The sequence below is a fragment of the Echiichthys vipera genome (genome assembly GCF_963691815.1).
Source record: "Echiichthys vipera genome assembly, chromosome: 15".
NCBI classification, from domain to species: Eukaryota; Metazoa; Chordata; class Actinopteri; order Perciformes; family Trachinidae; genus Echiichthys; species Echiichthys vipera.
In genome coordinates, this window is record NC_139840.1 from 7,871,590 (window position 1) to 7,887,867 (window position 16,278).

At 40.1% G+C, this 16,278-nt stretch overlaps 1 protein-coding gene across 1 annotated transcript in view; it reads left to right on the top strand.

Moving 5' to 3' along the window:
• The first annotated feature begins 312 nt into the window (after window positions 1–312).
• The window catches only part of piezo2b (piezo-type mechanosensitive ion channel component 2b), a 91,620-nt gene continuing 75,654 nt past the window's right edge, over window positions 313–16,278 (top strand). The window contains exons 1-2 of the mRNA XM_083927690.1: window positions 313–496; window positions 8,038–8,133. Of these exons, the coding sequence (XP_083783816.1) occupies window positions 421–496; window positions 8,038–8,133 (172 nt within the window). The 5' untranslated portion in view covers window positions 313–420. The remainder of the gene's footprint in view (window positions 497–8,037; window positions 8,134–16,278) is intronic.

The following is a 16,278-nucleotide window of genomic DNA, read 5'->3' on the forward strand; positions in this document are numbered from 1 at the left end:
CCGTGTCTCCTTAATGTGTTTTTGTAGTTAAAAAAAAGAAGGTTAATTGGACTTGAGGACTTGTTGGCTCCGTTCTCCGGCATTTCTACGCGCTGTGCCAGCGCAGCTGTTGGCGCACCCGAGTCCGCTTCTCACTTTGTGCAGCGTCAACATGACTTTAATGCATCTGAGCGACTAAACTACCATGGTGACATTACTCCACGCTGACATGCCTGCTGTGGCGAACCTCGGTAAATGCGCAATCTCTCACTGTGGAATAACCCCCCGAGTCCAGGTGTCATCGGGGAGGGCTGATGTTGCCGTTTGGAGGAGCGCACCAGTTTGATGTCAGCTGGGATTTGACAGAGCGCAGGAGTTTGGGATGCAAGAGAAACCCTAGAGAGACAATCCGCGGCTACTTTTACCTGGACTCAACACGAGATGCCCGGAGCCATGGCCTCCGAGATGGTGTGCGGGCTGGTCTTCAGGTTACTGTTGCCACTGTGTCTCGCAGCTGGTGAGTTCTTCTTTAATCCACACTTTGTGCGCATCTTAATTGGCCTATAGTGCTGCGTGTGCGCCAGATGGGGCTAGGTGATTAATCAGTTAATAGTTTATCTAAGAGTTTATCTGATAGTATCCTATAAATCAGTTCCTTATGTGACGTTCAAGGGAGACTGTAGCTTGTGACTGTTTATTGGCAAAATGTCCAACTTTTTTTTACACTCACATTAATTCAAAATCTCAAGTAGAGCTGCAGCTTACAAACACAAAAAAAATGATTATGCTGAGTCTGAAGAGCGGAAATGAAATGAATGATTGTGTAAAGATGTATAAGGTTTTGACCTCATGCTGCTGGAGGTCACAGTTCATTCATCATCACGACTGAGGTGTGTGTGCACTAAAACTGAGCCCAAACAAAAGCAGTAGACTGCACAGAGCCACACATCAGCTCCGATATATACATTACAAACCAGAGCAGTGATGTACCAGCGCTGTTCTTCACCTGGCTGTCACCTTTTATTGGATTAAGTAAAGGAAACACAGCTCAGAGCGTCCAGTAACTGCAGAAACAATCCTTTGGCACCTTTGCACTCAGTGTTTATGTTTCAGTTTTTATGTTTAGAAATATATGATATTAAAAAACCCAGACATATCAAGTACACCCTTTTCTATTTTATTTATAAGTTTAAAACGCTGAAATAATCAAATCACAAGCCAGTTTGCGGCTGTAGTTTATTCAGAATAAAAACAGAGCTTATTCCTTACTATGGGCTGAACATACAGCTCAAACAACCAATCAAATTGCAGTTAAATTGTACTTTTATAATTTTATATTGCATTAGAAATGAATTCCTGTGGTTTTTAGTGTGGTTTCTGAGTTTTGCTTATTGCCTATGAATGAATCATCAGTCTTGTTATTGATTGTTTAGCTGCTGACTGGACATCCAGTACATGCCTGTGTGTTAATGCTATTAATTAACATTTAAACTGCATTGACAGTGTTAGAGATACATGTCTCTTATCTCGCATTCCTCTGAGTTTTAGTCAGCGGTGCTTTTTGGATTGTTTACAGCATTTTGTTAAAAGTGCTCTCCACGGATGAAGTTATTGTTGCCGTGTCAGTGAATGTTTTGTTTGATTCACGCGTTTGCTATGCAGATTCAGGCGATTACTCACAGTCAAAGCTGGCAGCTTATTTGGATTCAGGAGTGACGTTGAGTTTAGCAGCTTTAAACAGATTGGAAAAGTCTCCCATATTAGTTTCACTGAAGTAAAAGTTACAGTACATTTAAAAGACAGTGTGTGGAGATGAAGCTCGAAGCCTGATCGCACCTTGCAGACTCTATTAAATGCAGTTTACTTTGTGTTTTAAGCTGTTTTTCTGTGGTAGGCCACAAGTGAAAAATGATTAGTGTCTAACTGCCACTGTGGTTCCACTGTGGTGTCTGTGTAAGACTTATGGGGCTGAGGTACTTTTAAAGCTAACAGCATGCTTTCTATAGATAAGACCCACTCAGTAGCACCATAATGCATCACTTGACAGCCCGACGGCCCCTTTATTTCCAAAAGCAATTGTGAGGCTTGTGCATTGTCTCCATTAATTCGTGGAAAGTCGTTTTAACAGTATGAATTAATAATGCGGTTGTGAGGGAGGGAAGAATTGCCTTTCCCTTTTATCGTAAACATACCTTTTAATATTTTATGTTTTTTCAAAGTGCAAATGAGCACTTGTCATTCAGTGCAGCTCTGCACAGTAACTGACAGGATGAAGGAAATGTAAAGTGGAAAGAAGGGAATGTATACAGGAAAAGACAGCGTGAGGGGGTTGAGAGAAGGTATCTCTGCCCTCAGCATTACCTGATCAGCAGCTTACTCAATGATCTCATCTGAGTTCAAACTGAATGGATCTGATGTAAATCGACCCTTCAGCTACTGCTTTTTCCTCATTATCTGCAATGCTTTTGGCTGGAAGATTCTCAGTTTGATCTATTTCTTGCCTCTTGTTTTGGTCCACATTTAAGACTTTCATGTTGTGTGTTTTGGGGCAAAATATGATTAAAAAAAGTATATTTTTAGGTTCTTAGTGCTGGATAAACAGAAAGGAAACACACTGCAGCACAACAGATGTTATCTGAATCCAAACATCTACATCACCCTTACTGTATATGCTCCGTTAGTGTAACCGATGTATATGCACACGTCTCTTTTCTCATTTCCTAGTGAAAGACTTGTCTTCTGACGTTATAGTCTGTGTTTCCTGTTGGCCATCTGACAGCACCTCTATTGAGAACTGCTGGGCCCGTGTGTACACAGTCTCCTCTACCACCACCTAACACACACACATTTGCACACAGCTACAGTTACGCTGATCAAACAGGCCACTGTTTATGTGTTTACTGTCAGATTTTGGAGTGTGCATATGATTATGAGCGTGCGCTTTCGCAAGTGTCTGATCTGATATCAAACTTGCGGTGTGAATGCACAGACGGCGGTGCGGGTCAGATGTGATGTGAAGCAATCATAGGTGGGAGATGACGTGCAGATGCTGGGAGCATCACTGGAATCATGATGCTTCAAGTTTTTAATTCGGACCTAAAAAGACATAAAATATGTACAAACATTGTTCTATAGATACTGAATTGTTGCTTCACAAATCATCAGGCAGACACGCTCGGTACTGTCATGATGGTCCAGAGGAGAGGAGGTTATGTGAAAATAATACTTTTAACCGACTGAAATCACACCTTTCCCTTGTGATAACAAACTATTTTAATATCTAAACACATAGCAACAAAAACAGTCAATCAAAACCACATTTAAATGTGTATGTCAATCAAAACCACATTTAAATGTGTATGTCAATCAGAAAAAAAAACCAGCTGCCTCTGAAAAGGTTATAAAAAATTAGTTCAGTTGTAGTTTGCTCCAAATCAAAAGTGACGTAGAAAAGAAACAAGCCTTTTGACTTAATTTTACTATTAACAAATAAAAGACAAATACAGTGCTGAAAAGATAGAAGAAGAGATAAAACATAGAAGCCTACTTTGTGTCGAGGGTTAAAAGAGTTCTCAGGTTGTACAAAATGTCTTATGTTCGTCATGGTCCCGACAGAAAAGAGTCAGAAAAGCCTCTGTAAGCATAATTTAAACGCAGTTATATTAGTCTTTAAACCGATCAGGAGCAGAGTTGTGCAAGAAAGTAACGAAGATGTTAAAAGGTAAAAACAAACAGTTTTTAGCTTATGAACAGAAAACATAATCAGTTGTCAGAAACCAACATTCACGTTACATCAGAGTAGAAGAAGAGAGATAACGTACAGGAAGAAGAGAGCAGTGGGAGAAGTCGTGGTTGTAAGTAACTTCAGTGTTTAATAAAGAATAAGTTGTTTCATATTTGAGGTTAGTCGTCTTAAACAGTACCAGCTGTAACATCAGCTTTGTCAGAGTCAAACTAATGGTTTGTTCATTTTGACTGTTTTGGTAGCTAAGCAACAAGCTAGCAGGCTAAAATGTAACTGAGTTTCTAACTAAAAGTTGAATAAAAAAAACAGTAATATTGCTCAATTCAATACACGGAAATTAATGCGAAAACACTCTAACTTGCTCTGCTATGATAGTTTATGCCAATTTATGTTAGCAAAGTTAACGTTAGCAAATTTGAGTTGACTTTGAATCTTTCTTAACTACTTGTGCTTCAGTTATTATTACTATAATCTACTACTATCACCTAACTTTCATTTGTGGCCACAATGGTGCAAGTTACATAGTTTTAACTACTGTAGCTACATGACTATGAGTTAAGTGCTACACACTATGCTAATTTATAGCGTTAGTTAGCTGGTAGCCTAGATAGATATAGTTAGTCAGTAGTTAGCTAACCAGTAGGCCAGTAACGGTTAGCTAGCTATCAAACAAAACTATTTTCATCTTAAAGTTTAAATTAAACAAACATAAATCTGCAATGAACACTTGGTTTATTAATGACTATCAATGAGTAAAGCGAAAGAAATTTTATGGCAAAAATTAGTTAAAAAAATGTAGGTAACCTAAATTTCCAGCTTATCAAATGTAAATATTTTCAGGTTTTCTCACTTCTATGATAGTAAACTGAACATTGTTAGGATTTGGACTGTTAATCTGACAAACTAAGGACAATGTAGAAAACTGGAACTCTGGGACTTTTCAGACTGTTGAAATCTGGATATTACTCAAGAAAATTAGCTGAAACGAGCTTATTTGCGAATTAGCTGCTCCAAAAAGATATGTTATGTCATCTGAAAGTCTTATTTTTGACCTAACCAGCAGTTTTTGTGTTGAATCAGTGTTTGGATTCTAGAGATGACATCCATCAACCACTTACTTTCAAGTTTCTGATGAAACTCTGCAAAGTGTTGGAATGGCCTTTATTATGTTCTTCAGAGGGGTTTAAATTCCTCTGGTATCAACCAGTGCTCGGTCTGGCCAGGCACCACTCCACCTTATCTTCTATCATGACATTTATGTTTTTAGGCTCAAACTCTGAAGTCAGTTGGCCTCGATTTCACATTTAAGACCGTCTCGCTGCTCTTGTGTTTAGGCTTTGTGTAGCTGAAATAATAGCTTTTATTGGGAGAGACAAAAGCCTGATTCAGACGTGGACGGGGAGTTTTTCAGTAATCCGATGTCTGAAAACAACAGCAGTTTATTTTCATTCCCTGTGTAAAAATCCTCGGATGGTGAGTCATACAGCGAAGGCAAATGCTCAGGAAGACTGTGGTCAAGTGTCTGCAGGCTAGCAGTGGGAGCAGAGTCAAGCAGATACAGAGAGATTATCTGTATAGATAAATACAAAAGGACTTTAGATTTGTAACTCTGAGCAGATCCTTCGGCAGGTTAAGAGCTTATTTAATGCTACATTTAACAAAGATAAAATCAAGTGGGTGCGGATAGAAATGGTGCAGTGTGAGACCAAAAATTAAAGCTTGTAACTCATTCACCCTACAGGCTTGAGCTGAAAAAGTAACTCACCCACTTGTTAAAAATATTTGATAAGGAAACAAAATCGATAAACTGTAATGATGAAGTGCTTTTTTAATGTTGTTTCACTGGTGGCTGAACTGTCTGGTATATCAAGGATCCGTGCAAACTGTATCACATCATCTACAGATGCTGCTGGTTTTCTCAAAGATGACACTAGCATTTATTAACTCTTGTTAGTTTTCATCGGTCTGTATCTGAGCACAGAGAAAACCAGAGGGTTCACTAACTGTAGAGCTCCAGCAAAGGAAAAGTCAGAGCCAAGTCAAATGTCAATGAATAGGTCCATTGAGTGTGCAAAGATAAATAAAAGCACCATTTTCAGCAGTTAAGTGTAATTTTTCAGTAGTTCAAGACCAGTGGCTGCCCAGACGGGCTGATCTCTGTGACTAAGACGGTAACTCACGCAGCGGCCGACCTGGTTGTAAACTTTGTGCTTGTTGATATAACCGAAAGAAAAATTTGAGAGGTCAGACTCTGTCCACATTTTGTACAAGGTTACTGTGTATTTCCCTCCGTTCCCTCACTGCCTCCTGACCTAAATATGTTTAAAGAAACGTAAAACAGCTTATTACATATATTGTTTGTACTTAAGGACAACCTGAAAAACTGTGGGTTGTGAAAGTTATGTGATATTATTTATCCAAACTCAAAATTGGCTCGATGCATAGGCGTCAGTGGTGAGGTTTGCTACAGCGTGGTTCATTTTGGACCAGTTATTGATGTTCAGTCAGCAGGTTATGTGAGTGGTTTAACTGGTAAAAGCCACCGATCAGGGCTGATGGTCAGTGTGACTCTGGGAAATGGGGTGTTACGGATCAATACATCAATTAATGCTTTTTAGTCATGTTTGCACTTAAGTGTTTTACTTTCATCATGAGCTCAAAAGACTTCCTTCATGTGTCCCACAGGGTGGGTGTGTGTGTGTGTGTGTGTGTGTGTGTGTGTGTGTGTGTGTGTGTGTGTGTGTGTGTGTGTGTGTGTGTGTGTGTGTGTGTGTGTGTGTGTGTGTGTGTGTGTGTGTGTGTGTGTGTGTGTGTGTGTGTGTGTGTGTGTGTGTGTGTGTGTGTGTGTGTGTGTGTGTGTGTGTGTGTGTGTGTGTGTGTGTGTGTGTGTGTGTGTGTGTGTGTGTGTGTGTGTGTGTGTGTGATATGGATTTAAGAGAGTAACATATAAGGGCCGGACTGGAAGTAGAGAGGTAAATGTTTGTCGATAAAGTTTACAAAAGAGCAAAAAAACACGCAGCGACTGACAAAATGAAGCGCTCTGAAAGAACAGGCTCGACTGCAATTACATCTTACTGCCACAGAGGCTGCTAGAAACAACGTGTCTCAAATATGACGGATTGTGACTTTAAGATATTGTAGGAAATGCACACATTTGAAATGAGTCAGATCAAAAAGTACCAAAATACCAAACACTAAATTATTGTATATATATCTGTAGGAAATGCTGCTACATTTTTAACACTGTTATCACTTATCGCTCCTTCTCACTTATTTAGTTTGTACTCATATTATTTCAATCTGCTGCTAAACTGCACAGTGCGTATTGTTGTATATTGTATAAACCTACGCTTAACCATTATGTCTGTTGCAATCTGTCACACTTAGTTAATTGTTTGATTTATTTTACTTTGGCTTTATTTTGATTTGATTATGTTAGCTTATTGTTTCTCTGATCCTTTCCCACCTTTGTATTGAAACTGTTGCACAATAATTTCCCTCGGGATAAATAAAGCTTCTTGAATCTTGAATCTTGAATTGGATAACGATGAAGATGACTCTTCACGCTCTGCTCGTTCCCCGGCTGTGTGTCATTCCATGTTTTGGCGACCAAAAGCTGTTTTCCTGTTTTCAGGTTCATCGTGCATATAAAGGACATCGGGTGCGTGACGCCGCTCTGCTGCAAAACTTTAAGAGGTTCTGTTTCGTAGATTAATTAAAACAAAAGATTCAGTTTCCCAAATGCCCACAGTCCATGAAAGGCTATGAGATTCTTGGTAAATGAAATCTTCACATAGAGCTGTACATTGTGAGGCAGTATAGAGCAGGGAGAGGAAGAGCTGGCTGCAGGCTGCTCAGTTGTGTAATTGTCTCACTTAACACCCAAGGACTATTGGGTGATTATTGTACCTCAAAATAAATGTCAATTCCCCGAACGACTAAATTAAGCTCAGGCTCATTTTGTGATGGAGGCCAGATGATCAGATAATGAGGCTAAGGTGTAAAGTTTGGTGAGAGGAATGTTCTGGCTTATTAGGCCTATGAGCAGCTTTTCTACATCGGGAACAATTTAATGAGATTCACCACATGTTTCTCTCCAATCTGTGTTTCGTTGATGTCAGAGACGACTCCTGATCAGGCAGCTTGCTACCACTGCCAGCTTCTGCTCCTTATTAACTATTAGACGTCATGTGATGCACACAGAGCAAGAAAAAACCCACAGTTGAATCAATGGTATTTAGGTGAATTTTTGTCTATAATGATCACAAGATGTATTTGCTGTTTAATCTGCATTTGTGTCTTTGTTTCTGCAGCTTGCCTGTTCAGGTACAATGCCTTGTCCTTCGTCTACCTCATCTATCTCCTGCTTATTCCACTCTTTGCAGAGCCCACAAGCACAACAATGCAAGGTAAGAACCATAGTGTAACTCTCTTTGACACTTCACACGCTCCATGGCTTTGGCTTTGTTGCATACCCTGAAGAATTTTGACTGTTTCCCAAAAGCCTCCAGTTTAAATTGCAATATTGTTTTCTGTAATGCGAACCAGCCCTTCTCCAGGGGACTTGAATCTCCTTGAGATGAGGATAGATTTGGTACATAGTTCAGTCCATGAAAGGTAACATTGGTTAGTGCGGGCATGAGTCCATCTGTGATAATGAAAATGATCCACGGCCAGCCAGATCTGAGATAGACAGACATGATCCATCAAGAAACAGATCTTAAATTCACATTACAGGTAGGATTTGATTTATTTGCACAGATAATGTCAATATGGATGATAAAGAAAACGGGACACACAAGCCGTAGAGTTGAGAGAAGTAACCTAAAAAATGTCCTTCAGAAAAAAAAGAAGAAAATTGAGATGACGGCTGTTTTTGATAACGGCTAAGAACTTCCCTAATCGAAGGGGGTTATAAAAGCTGCTTCAGGCTCCGCTGATTCCTTAGACGGGTTTCATATTGTAATACCGTGATCCGCCTGCATTTGCAAGTGTTATTAGTTAATTCCGCTAATGTGAAAGCTGGTAGTCAAGCTCTTTGGTATTTTGGTTTAGAGAAGAGTTCAGCAAATGAAAGCCGCCCCTGAAGCAGATGAACTAACTTTAATGTCGACCTCTGACAACTACGCAGCGAGCACTCGTCCTCTTAAGAAATATAAATCACAGTAGACCTCTGAGACTGAGGTTTATGAAACTGAGGTGGCGGTTCTCCTTACGGGTGATGAATGTGGGATTGCGGTCGCCAACTTCAGCCGCCTCTTTATGCACTCACCTCACCGCACAACATTACACATAATATGGGTTTCTGTAGAAGACCACATGCAGTGTTTAATAATACATAAACTCATATTGATGAAGGGAACAACATCCAGTCCGGGAGCCGTCTCTGCTCGTCTCCAGCTGAAATAACAATCAGGAAGTAAAGGAGGAAGAGAGGGAGAGGAAGGAGCACAGAAAGTGGACCACTTACACTCTCATCAATAGTTAAAGAGAGAAGTATTCTAGTAAAGCTCCGTGTTCATGTCTCTGATCGCTCTTCTTCAAAATGGGGTCATGGCAGTTACAGAGTATTTAAAAAAAATAAAATATATATATATAAAAGCTTTGTTGTCTTGTGAATGAAGTGTGACCGAAGTGGGAAGTTATTTCTGGGTTATAAGATTTTATATTTCCCATAAATGTTAATTTAGTGTGTATTCAGAGCTCATAGTAATTTACAGTATATTCATAAACTCATTCTCCCGTTGGAAGGCAGTTCCACCATGAGTTTTTACTGAGTGGGTAGATTTACTGTAATTATCTTAAGACCATGTTAAGGCACACAAAGATGGCCCCCAGCAAAAGAGACAAACAATTAAAAAAAAAAACAATCACAATTAAACCATCAATGTTAAAGGGATATTAAAATATTTCTGGGCCCAAAGAATACAAAGAGCAGAACACACAGCGAGCAAACGACACGGTAAAAAAATCAAGATAAAACAGCCATGGAAAAACATGAATGGTAATTGTTTTTTAAAAGGTGATGGGCCTGATTACGTTCTACATTAGACAGGAATTAGGTGCTTACATTATGTTTACAGTCTTATTATTGTGTAACAGCAGTAGTGGGTCAGCAAATAAAAACTTTGTACATAACATAAATAGAATCCAGTATATACATAGTGTATATATACAGTGCACAGTGTGCTATAAACAATAAACAATAATAATATATACAACAAAATATGCAAAATATACTATAACAATAATAATATATACAAAACAAAACAACAACAAAAAAACAGTAGAGAGAGGGAACGTTAGGATGCAGTGTCTGTATCTGGGCAACAGCGGCGTGGATGGCGTCACAGGCCAGCGCTGCATCGGCTGAAGGAGGAACGTACACACCGATAATGATGGCAGACGTGAATTCCCGGGGCAAATAATAAGGCCTCATCCCCACAGTCAACAGTTCGATGTCCGGGGTACAGAGACGTTTCTTCACATGAACGTCTCTAGGATTACACCACCTCTCACTCACGTACAGTGCAATCCCTCTGGATTACCTAAGGACTGACCAGGACTCCAGCCGTTGCCATACATAGCATTTGGTTTCTCTGAATGTCCATCCATCCGTTCAGACGAACAAAGATAAATGGTTTAAATAATACTTAGTCAAATGTTTTCACTTAACGTGTATTCCCGACATTCAAACAAAATGTCATTACAAAGGTTGCAGATCTTCTGATTCCTATTCAGGCGTTAACACCTTCCAGTAACTTTGTGGATTCTGGGGTTTGCCGTTAAAGTTACACATTTTCTTGACAATGTAAGAAAATGTTTTTGGGCTCTTTAGCTCTTTAGGAAACATCACTTGGATGCACTGGGACGCATCATCAGTGTTGTTACCTGGGGTCGTAAGGAGTTTCGGGTCTTGCAACAGACCCCCTCGCCCAGGCGACCCTGCCGGGGGTGATCAAGTCCCGGCCTGCGTCCCAGTAGCAGCCCACGGATCAGCCCTTTTAATCCACAGCCCCCTAGTGGCTTTCTCTGCGGCTTCACTAGCAGATTGAATGGCCCTCTTTTTGGCCGGCCCTGTAATGCCCAGTTGACCAAATACTCTACAGAGCGAGCGTCCTGCAAAGCCCCTGCAGCCAACTTCAACCGGCTCATAGACTGTCCTCCAGCCCCTGCCTCTGCACACCTCCACCAGTTCCTGGTACTTTGCGCGCTTCCTTTCGTTGGCTTCCTCAATCCTCTCTTCCCAGGGCACGGTTAGCTCCAGCATGATCAGTTGTTTTGTAATGTCCACATAACCAGTTTGTGTTATAATATAAAATAATGTAATATAAAGGTGTTGTATTCTGAATGAGGGACTACAGTAAGAGACTCTTATTTGGCTGAAGTGAACAGCTGAAAGGAGCCCGTTCATGGACGATCTTGGGGTTGTCGTCATTCCTTTTGCTACAAAGTAATTAATTAAAATTTGCATTAAGAGTTGAGAATGCATGCACAAATCGATTTAGCTGATTGGGCTTTCCTCCAAACAGATGTTTCCTGGCAGAACAGATGGATTTCAACATGAAATCAGCAGAAAGAAAGCCACGTCTGTATGCTAATAATAAAAGGGTGTTGAATAATTAAAAGCATTTGCTACGATTTTATTGATACCAATGCTATTATCAATTCTGCTCATTGGTCCGATTCTTTATCTATTCCCTTATTTATTCCAGATCAGTTTTCTGTGTTGGAAAAAAATAGGCCTACACAGGTTATCACCATCATTGAAACAGTTCTGTTTCCTCGAGTCTTAACACAGTGTAGATATATTGAGATACTATTTGTACAGCTTTCTATTTATTTAGGTTTTTCAAAGAAAACATCTGCTGAGCCTGCCTGCATGGCGCAGATGTTATTATAACGCCTCACTCTGGACCGTTTCTTCCTCTCCGCCATGACTCATTGTTTTAAGTTCCCATCAGTTCAGAAACGAGTTTGAATGTATTCTTTGCAGTGCTCAACCATAAGAAAAACATGCCGACATTAATAAAAGGAACTGATAAGCTCAAAGACATACAGTACGACTCTGATTCAAATTGTAAACAGATTTTGTGAACTGGAATCGGTTTTCAATTCCCATCCTAGAGATAATCCAAATAATAGAGCACTTTCCCAACCACAGCAGAGATTATAATAATTAGAATTAATTATTAATTATAATAACCTCTTTTACCAGGGTCAGTAATTGTATCTGCCGCTTTTATTTCCAGTGCCAAATCATAACAAAAAGTTATCTCAGGACACTTTACAGAGTAGATAAATACCACACTCTCTGACTTATTTATGATTTACATAGACCCAACAATTCCCCCAAAACCTTCTCTATAACAGGCAGGAACTTCGGAAAGACCCAGCTCTGTGGAGGACGGACATCTGTCTGCACAAAATCAGCTTAAAAATAACAACATAGCTAAGGGCTCGTAAGCCCTCGCTGTAAGCTTTATCAAAGAGGAAAGTTTTGAGTTAACTCTTAAATATGGGGACAGTGTCTGCCTCCCGAATAACACTTGGGAGTTGGTTCCACAGGAGAGGAGCTTGGTAGCTGAAGGCTCTGCCTCCCATTCTACTTTTGGAGACTCTAGGAACGACAAGTAGCCCTGCATTCTCAGAGCGCAGCGATCTAGTCGGGTAATACGGTACTATGAGCTCTTTGAGATACGATGGAGCCTGACCAATAAGAGCTTTGTAGGTTCGATTTGTTTTAGTTAGTACACAAGCTCTAGCCTTAAATTTGTTTTTGGGTGTTGTCTGTGTTAAATTCTAAATAACATTGTGGTCACTTAGAATTGTCTTCATCAGCGTTTGGTTGCACCTTGCTAACAAAGCTAACGTTAGCTAGTGCTAGCTCCGGGCTCACTCGACAGGAGTCCACTGGATGATGCGAGTAATCTTTGTGCAGTGTCATTGAAACGACTGCGAAGGGCAGCCTGACGCTGCTTATCGCTCCTCCCAAGCCCTGCCTTCTGTCCAAATATGGTCATGTCTGGTTTCAAAAACCCAAGATGGCGACGGCCAAAATGCAATCTCCTGGCTTTAAAACGGTAGTCCACAAACCAACTAGTGACGTCACAGTAGCTACGTCCATCACTATTATACAGACTATGATCAAATCATAAGCTAACCTTACTAAACACGACTTTCTGTTATGCGTCTGTCTGCAAAAGTGGTGGATGGCCTGACGATTTTACAAGACACTGCCAACAAATTACCAGCAATTTGCGGGTGCTTTCAGACCCTGTTCCCAACTCACAGCAGGACAACCTCTGAAATGCTCTGCATTCTTAGGTTATCCACTCTTGCTCTTAAAAGAAACCTCAAAGAAATAAAATCTAATTGAAGCATAAAATTGACAGCTTATGTAACCTTTAACCAGACATTGTTGTGTTCAGTGTGGAGTGATAATGTACAGAAGAATAAACAAAAAAGAAAATGTAAATTGCCACAGGCGCAGATATGATTATTATTCTTACACCTGTCAGGACATCTCTCACTGCCTCAGCTGTCTGTCATCACGGAGGGGAACTGCCGGCTGACAGAGAGCCACAGTATGAGGACGTTTCAGTGAGCAAGGTCTTAGTAACAGGATTATTGTTACTGATTAAAAAATGATTGGAAACTACAACCATGTTAGGTAAATATTTGTCAGATTATTGAAGGACAAAGGGATTCAGTTTTGTAAAGAATTTGAAATAACAGCTGGTTGCGGTTGAGGATGATTGACAGCATCGCCAACATTCATTTGTACTGTAAACTATTCAATTGTCCATTTAACTTCAGATTATATACAGTGTATACATTGTATACACTGTGGTTTTAATTATGTTGTCTAGTAATTAAAATCTTGATCAGATAATCAGAATCTGACTTAACATGGCATTTAAACAAGTCATTCAATTAATGTATGAAAACCATCCCGAATACACACAAATTTACAAAACTACACATTCCCATGTCACCGTGCAGAAAAGAGACGCACTCTACATTTTTTAATAGTTTAAGATGGAGTTAGCAGAGGGATTTAGCTAAAGTCAGTGCTTTGTTTTGATGGTCTGCTTCATTTTGTCAGATGTTACTTAAAGGACATGTGGCAGTTAAATCTGTAACGTTAATTTGAACCAAATGTTAGACATGAATAATACATCAGGTGTAATTTGCTTTAAGAAGACACAGCAGCTCCATGTGCCCAAGGACATGTCAGTATACAAGTCTCCAATCCTCACGTGAGACCAAAAATAGGTTGTGCAACTTGTTTGTGATTCACTCTCTAATGTTGTAATTGCAGTTTTTGGCTCCACATCCCCTTGAAGACTTTCAATTCTCAGTGGAGGTGAACAAAATCTAAACTGCTGCTCTCATATGGGCAGCAGGCATTTTAAGAGCCTTTACAGTACGCGCTATATGCCCTGTTGAATGGGCACCGACATGACAATTTCCCTTTGGGGAGTCTTTTAGTACTGTTACGTGAATTTGTATAAATATTTGATGTTATGGATGATTTATTAGGTTTACGTTTTAGCTAGTAGACTTCTAACAGAGGGTGTCTGGCTTTAACGCATCTCCTAATTCGGCTTTTGTATAAATCCATCTTAATCAAACCTTTTGGAGACCTGAGTCAATTTTCTACTTTGTATTGTGTGACAGGCAATGGTGGGAGAAGTACTTGAAACTTACTTAACTTAAGTAAAGGAGCAATACCAGAAGTAAAAGTCCTGCCTTCAAAATGTTACTCAAGTAAAAGTACATTAAGTAGTAGCATCAATAATCTATAGGGGCGGCAGTAGCTCAGTCCATAGGTGACTTGGTGACCGTAGGCTCGCTGGTTCAAGTCCCTGTGTGGACCATGTATGGAGTGTGGACTGGTGGCTGGAGAGGTGCCAGTTCATCTCCTGGGCACTGCCGAGGTGCTGTTGAGCAAGGAACCGAACCCCCAACTGCTCGGGGCGCTGGTCACTGGCAGCCCCCTCACTCCAACATCTCTCCATTAATTGCATGTATATAGGTCCTGTGTGTGCATGTGTGTATTTCGGGCCTGTGTGTGTGTAACATGTATAATAATAAGAGTGAAAAAATTAAATTTCCCCGTGTGGGATAAATAAAGTAATTCTTCTTCCTCTTCTTCTTCTTCTATATACAGTATAGTAATGGATTATAATTAGTGATGTATTAATATGTTTATCACTAATGTTGCAGTGGGTAAAGGTCGAGCAAATTCAGCTACTTCATATACTGCTATAACGTAATCCTTAATACATCATTATTTATTAGTTGATCTAAATAAAAACATTTTTCAAAGCAGCAACTGTTAAAGCTGAACAATGCCTTTTGTTTTGGAAACCTTTTATAACGTACTCCTGGGATGGCGTTTTGAGACTGAATAATGAAGTCATGTCAAATATTAATTCAAGAAAAGCGTCAGGCAACCAAGATAGATGGCCATCACGCAGCAAAAATGCTGAATTACACGTAGGAAAAAGGGGGACAGAGCCAAAGCGGTTGTGTTGTCCAGAGCCTTCGGACCAATTTGGACGCAGAAGCTCAGTAACGGTCCTCATGCCTCCGTATTTACAAGCATTCTTTTCCCTCTTTGTGAAAGCTCAGGGAGTTGCGATGGGAAATTAGCACAAAGTGTTTTCACTTCAACATTTAATTTGCCTCCCATGGTCTGTTATTGCACACATTTGATAAGGTTAGCCCTCGATGGCCTGAGGCTAAGCAGTAGTCCTTCACCTTAACCAGGATATTGTGCAATACACTATAGTATAACTGTTACGTGTTCCCAGCAAGGATGCAGTTAATTTAACGAGATGGAGATGTTGCCAATGCGAAGAACCAGGGGGCCAAATCGTGCAGATATGTGGGACAATTTAATCCTTCTGGGCTTATAATAGATGAAGTAATGTGCATTATTGTCATTTCATCATCAAAAAGGAGTCTCATCAAGCTTGTTTTTCCCTGAGGATAAGCAATGTCATTTCAGCAAACAGGGGTGGGGGTGGGGGGTGCTCGAGAAATCCTACTGGAGAGAACTATCACCATAACAACTCCTGAAATTATCCCAAATACCTGTAGGTGCACTATAAAATAGACATGTGTTGAACAGCTGTGGCAGCTCCTCACATTGCTCTCATCCTTCCCTCCCAGGATCAGCAATGTCCACTGATAGCTGAATTCTTTACTTTAAAGGGTCGGTCAACACCTACCTATATGTTGCTGTTGTCGTCTTGGACAACCATATCACTTCTTGTGAACATGAACTGCCGCCAAAGACAAAAAAACAAAGACTCAAATTGAGTATAAAGGCTGGTATTGTTCTCTCCTTCTGCGATGAATGAGAGAGAATTTAAGGTCCTTTGGTCCATCAGAATGTTTATTTGACTGTCTACGAGAAATAAGCTTTGCTGTAAAATAATGTTGCCAGTTCCTCACCAGGACATGTATAAAGATCCACAGAAAATCCACCTTGGTTTCAATTCATTTCAATTCATCATCATTCATAACTTCACACATCCAAG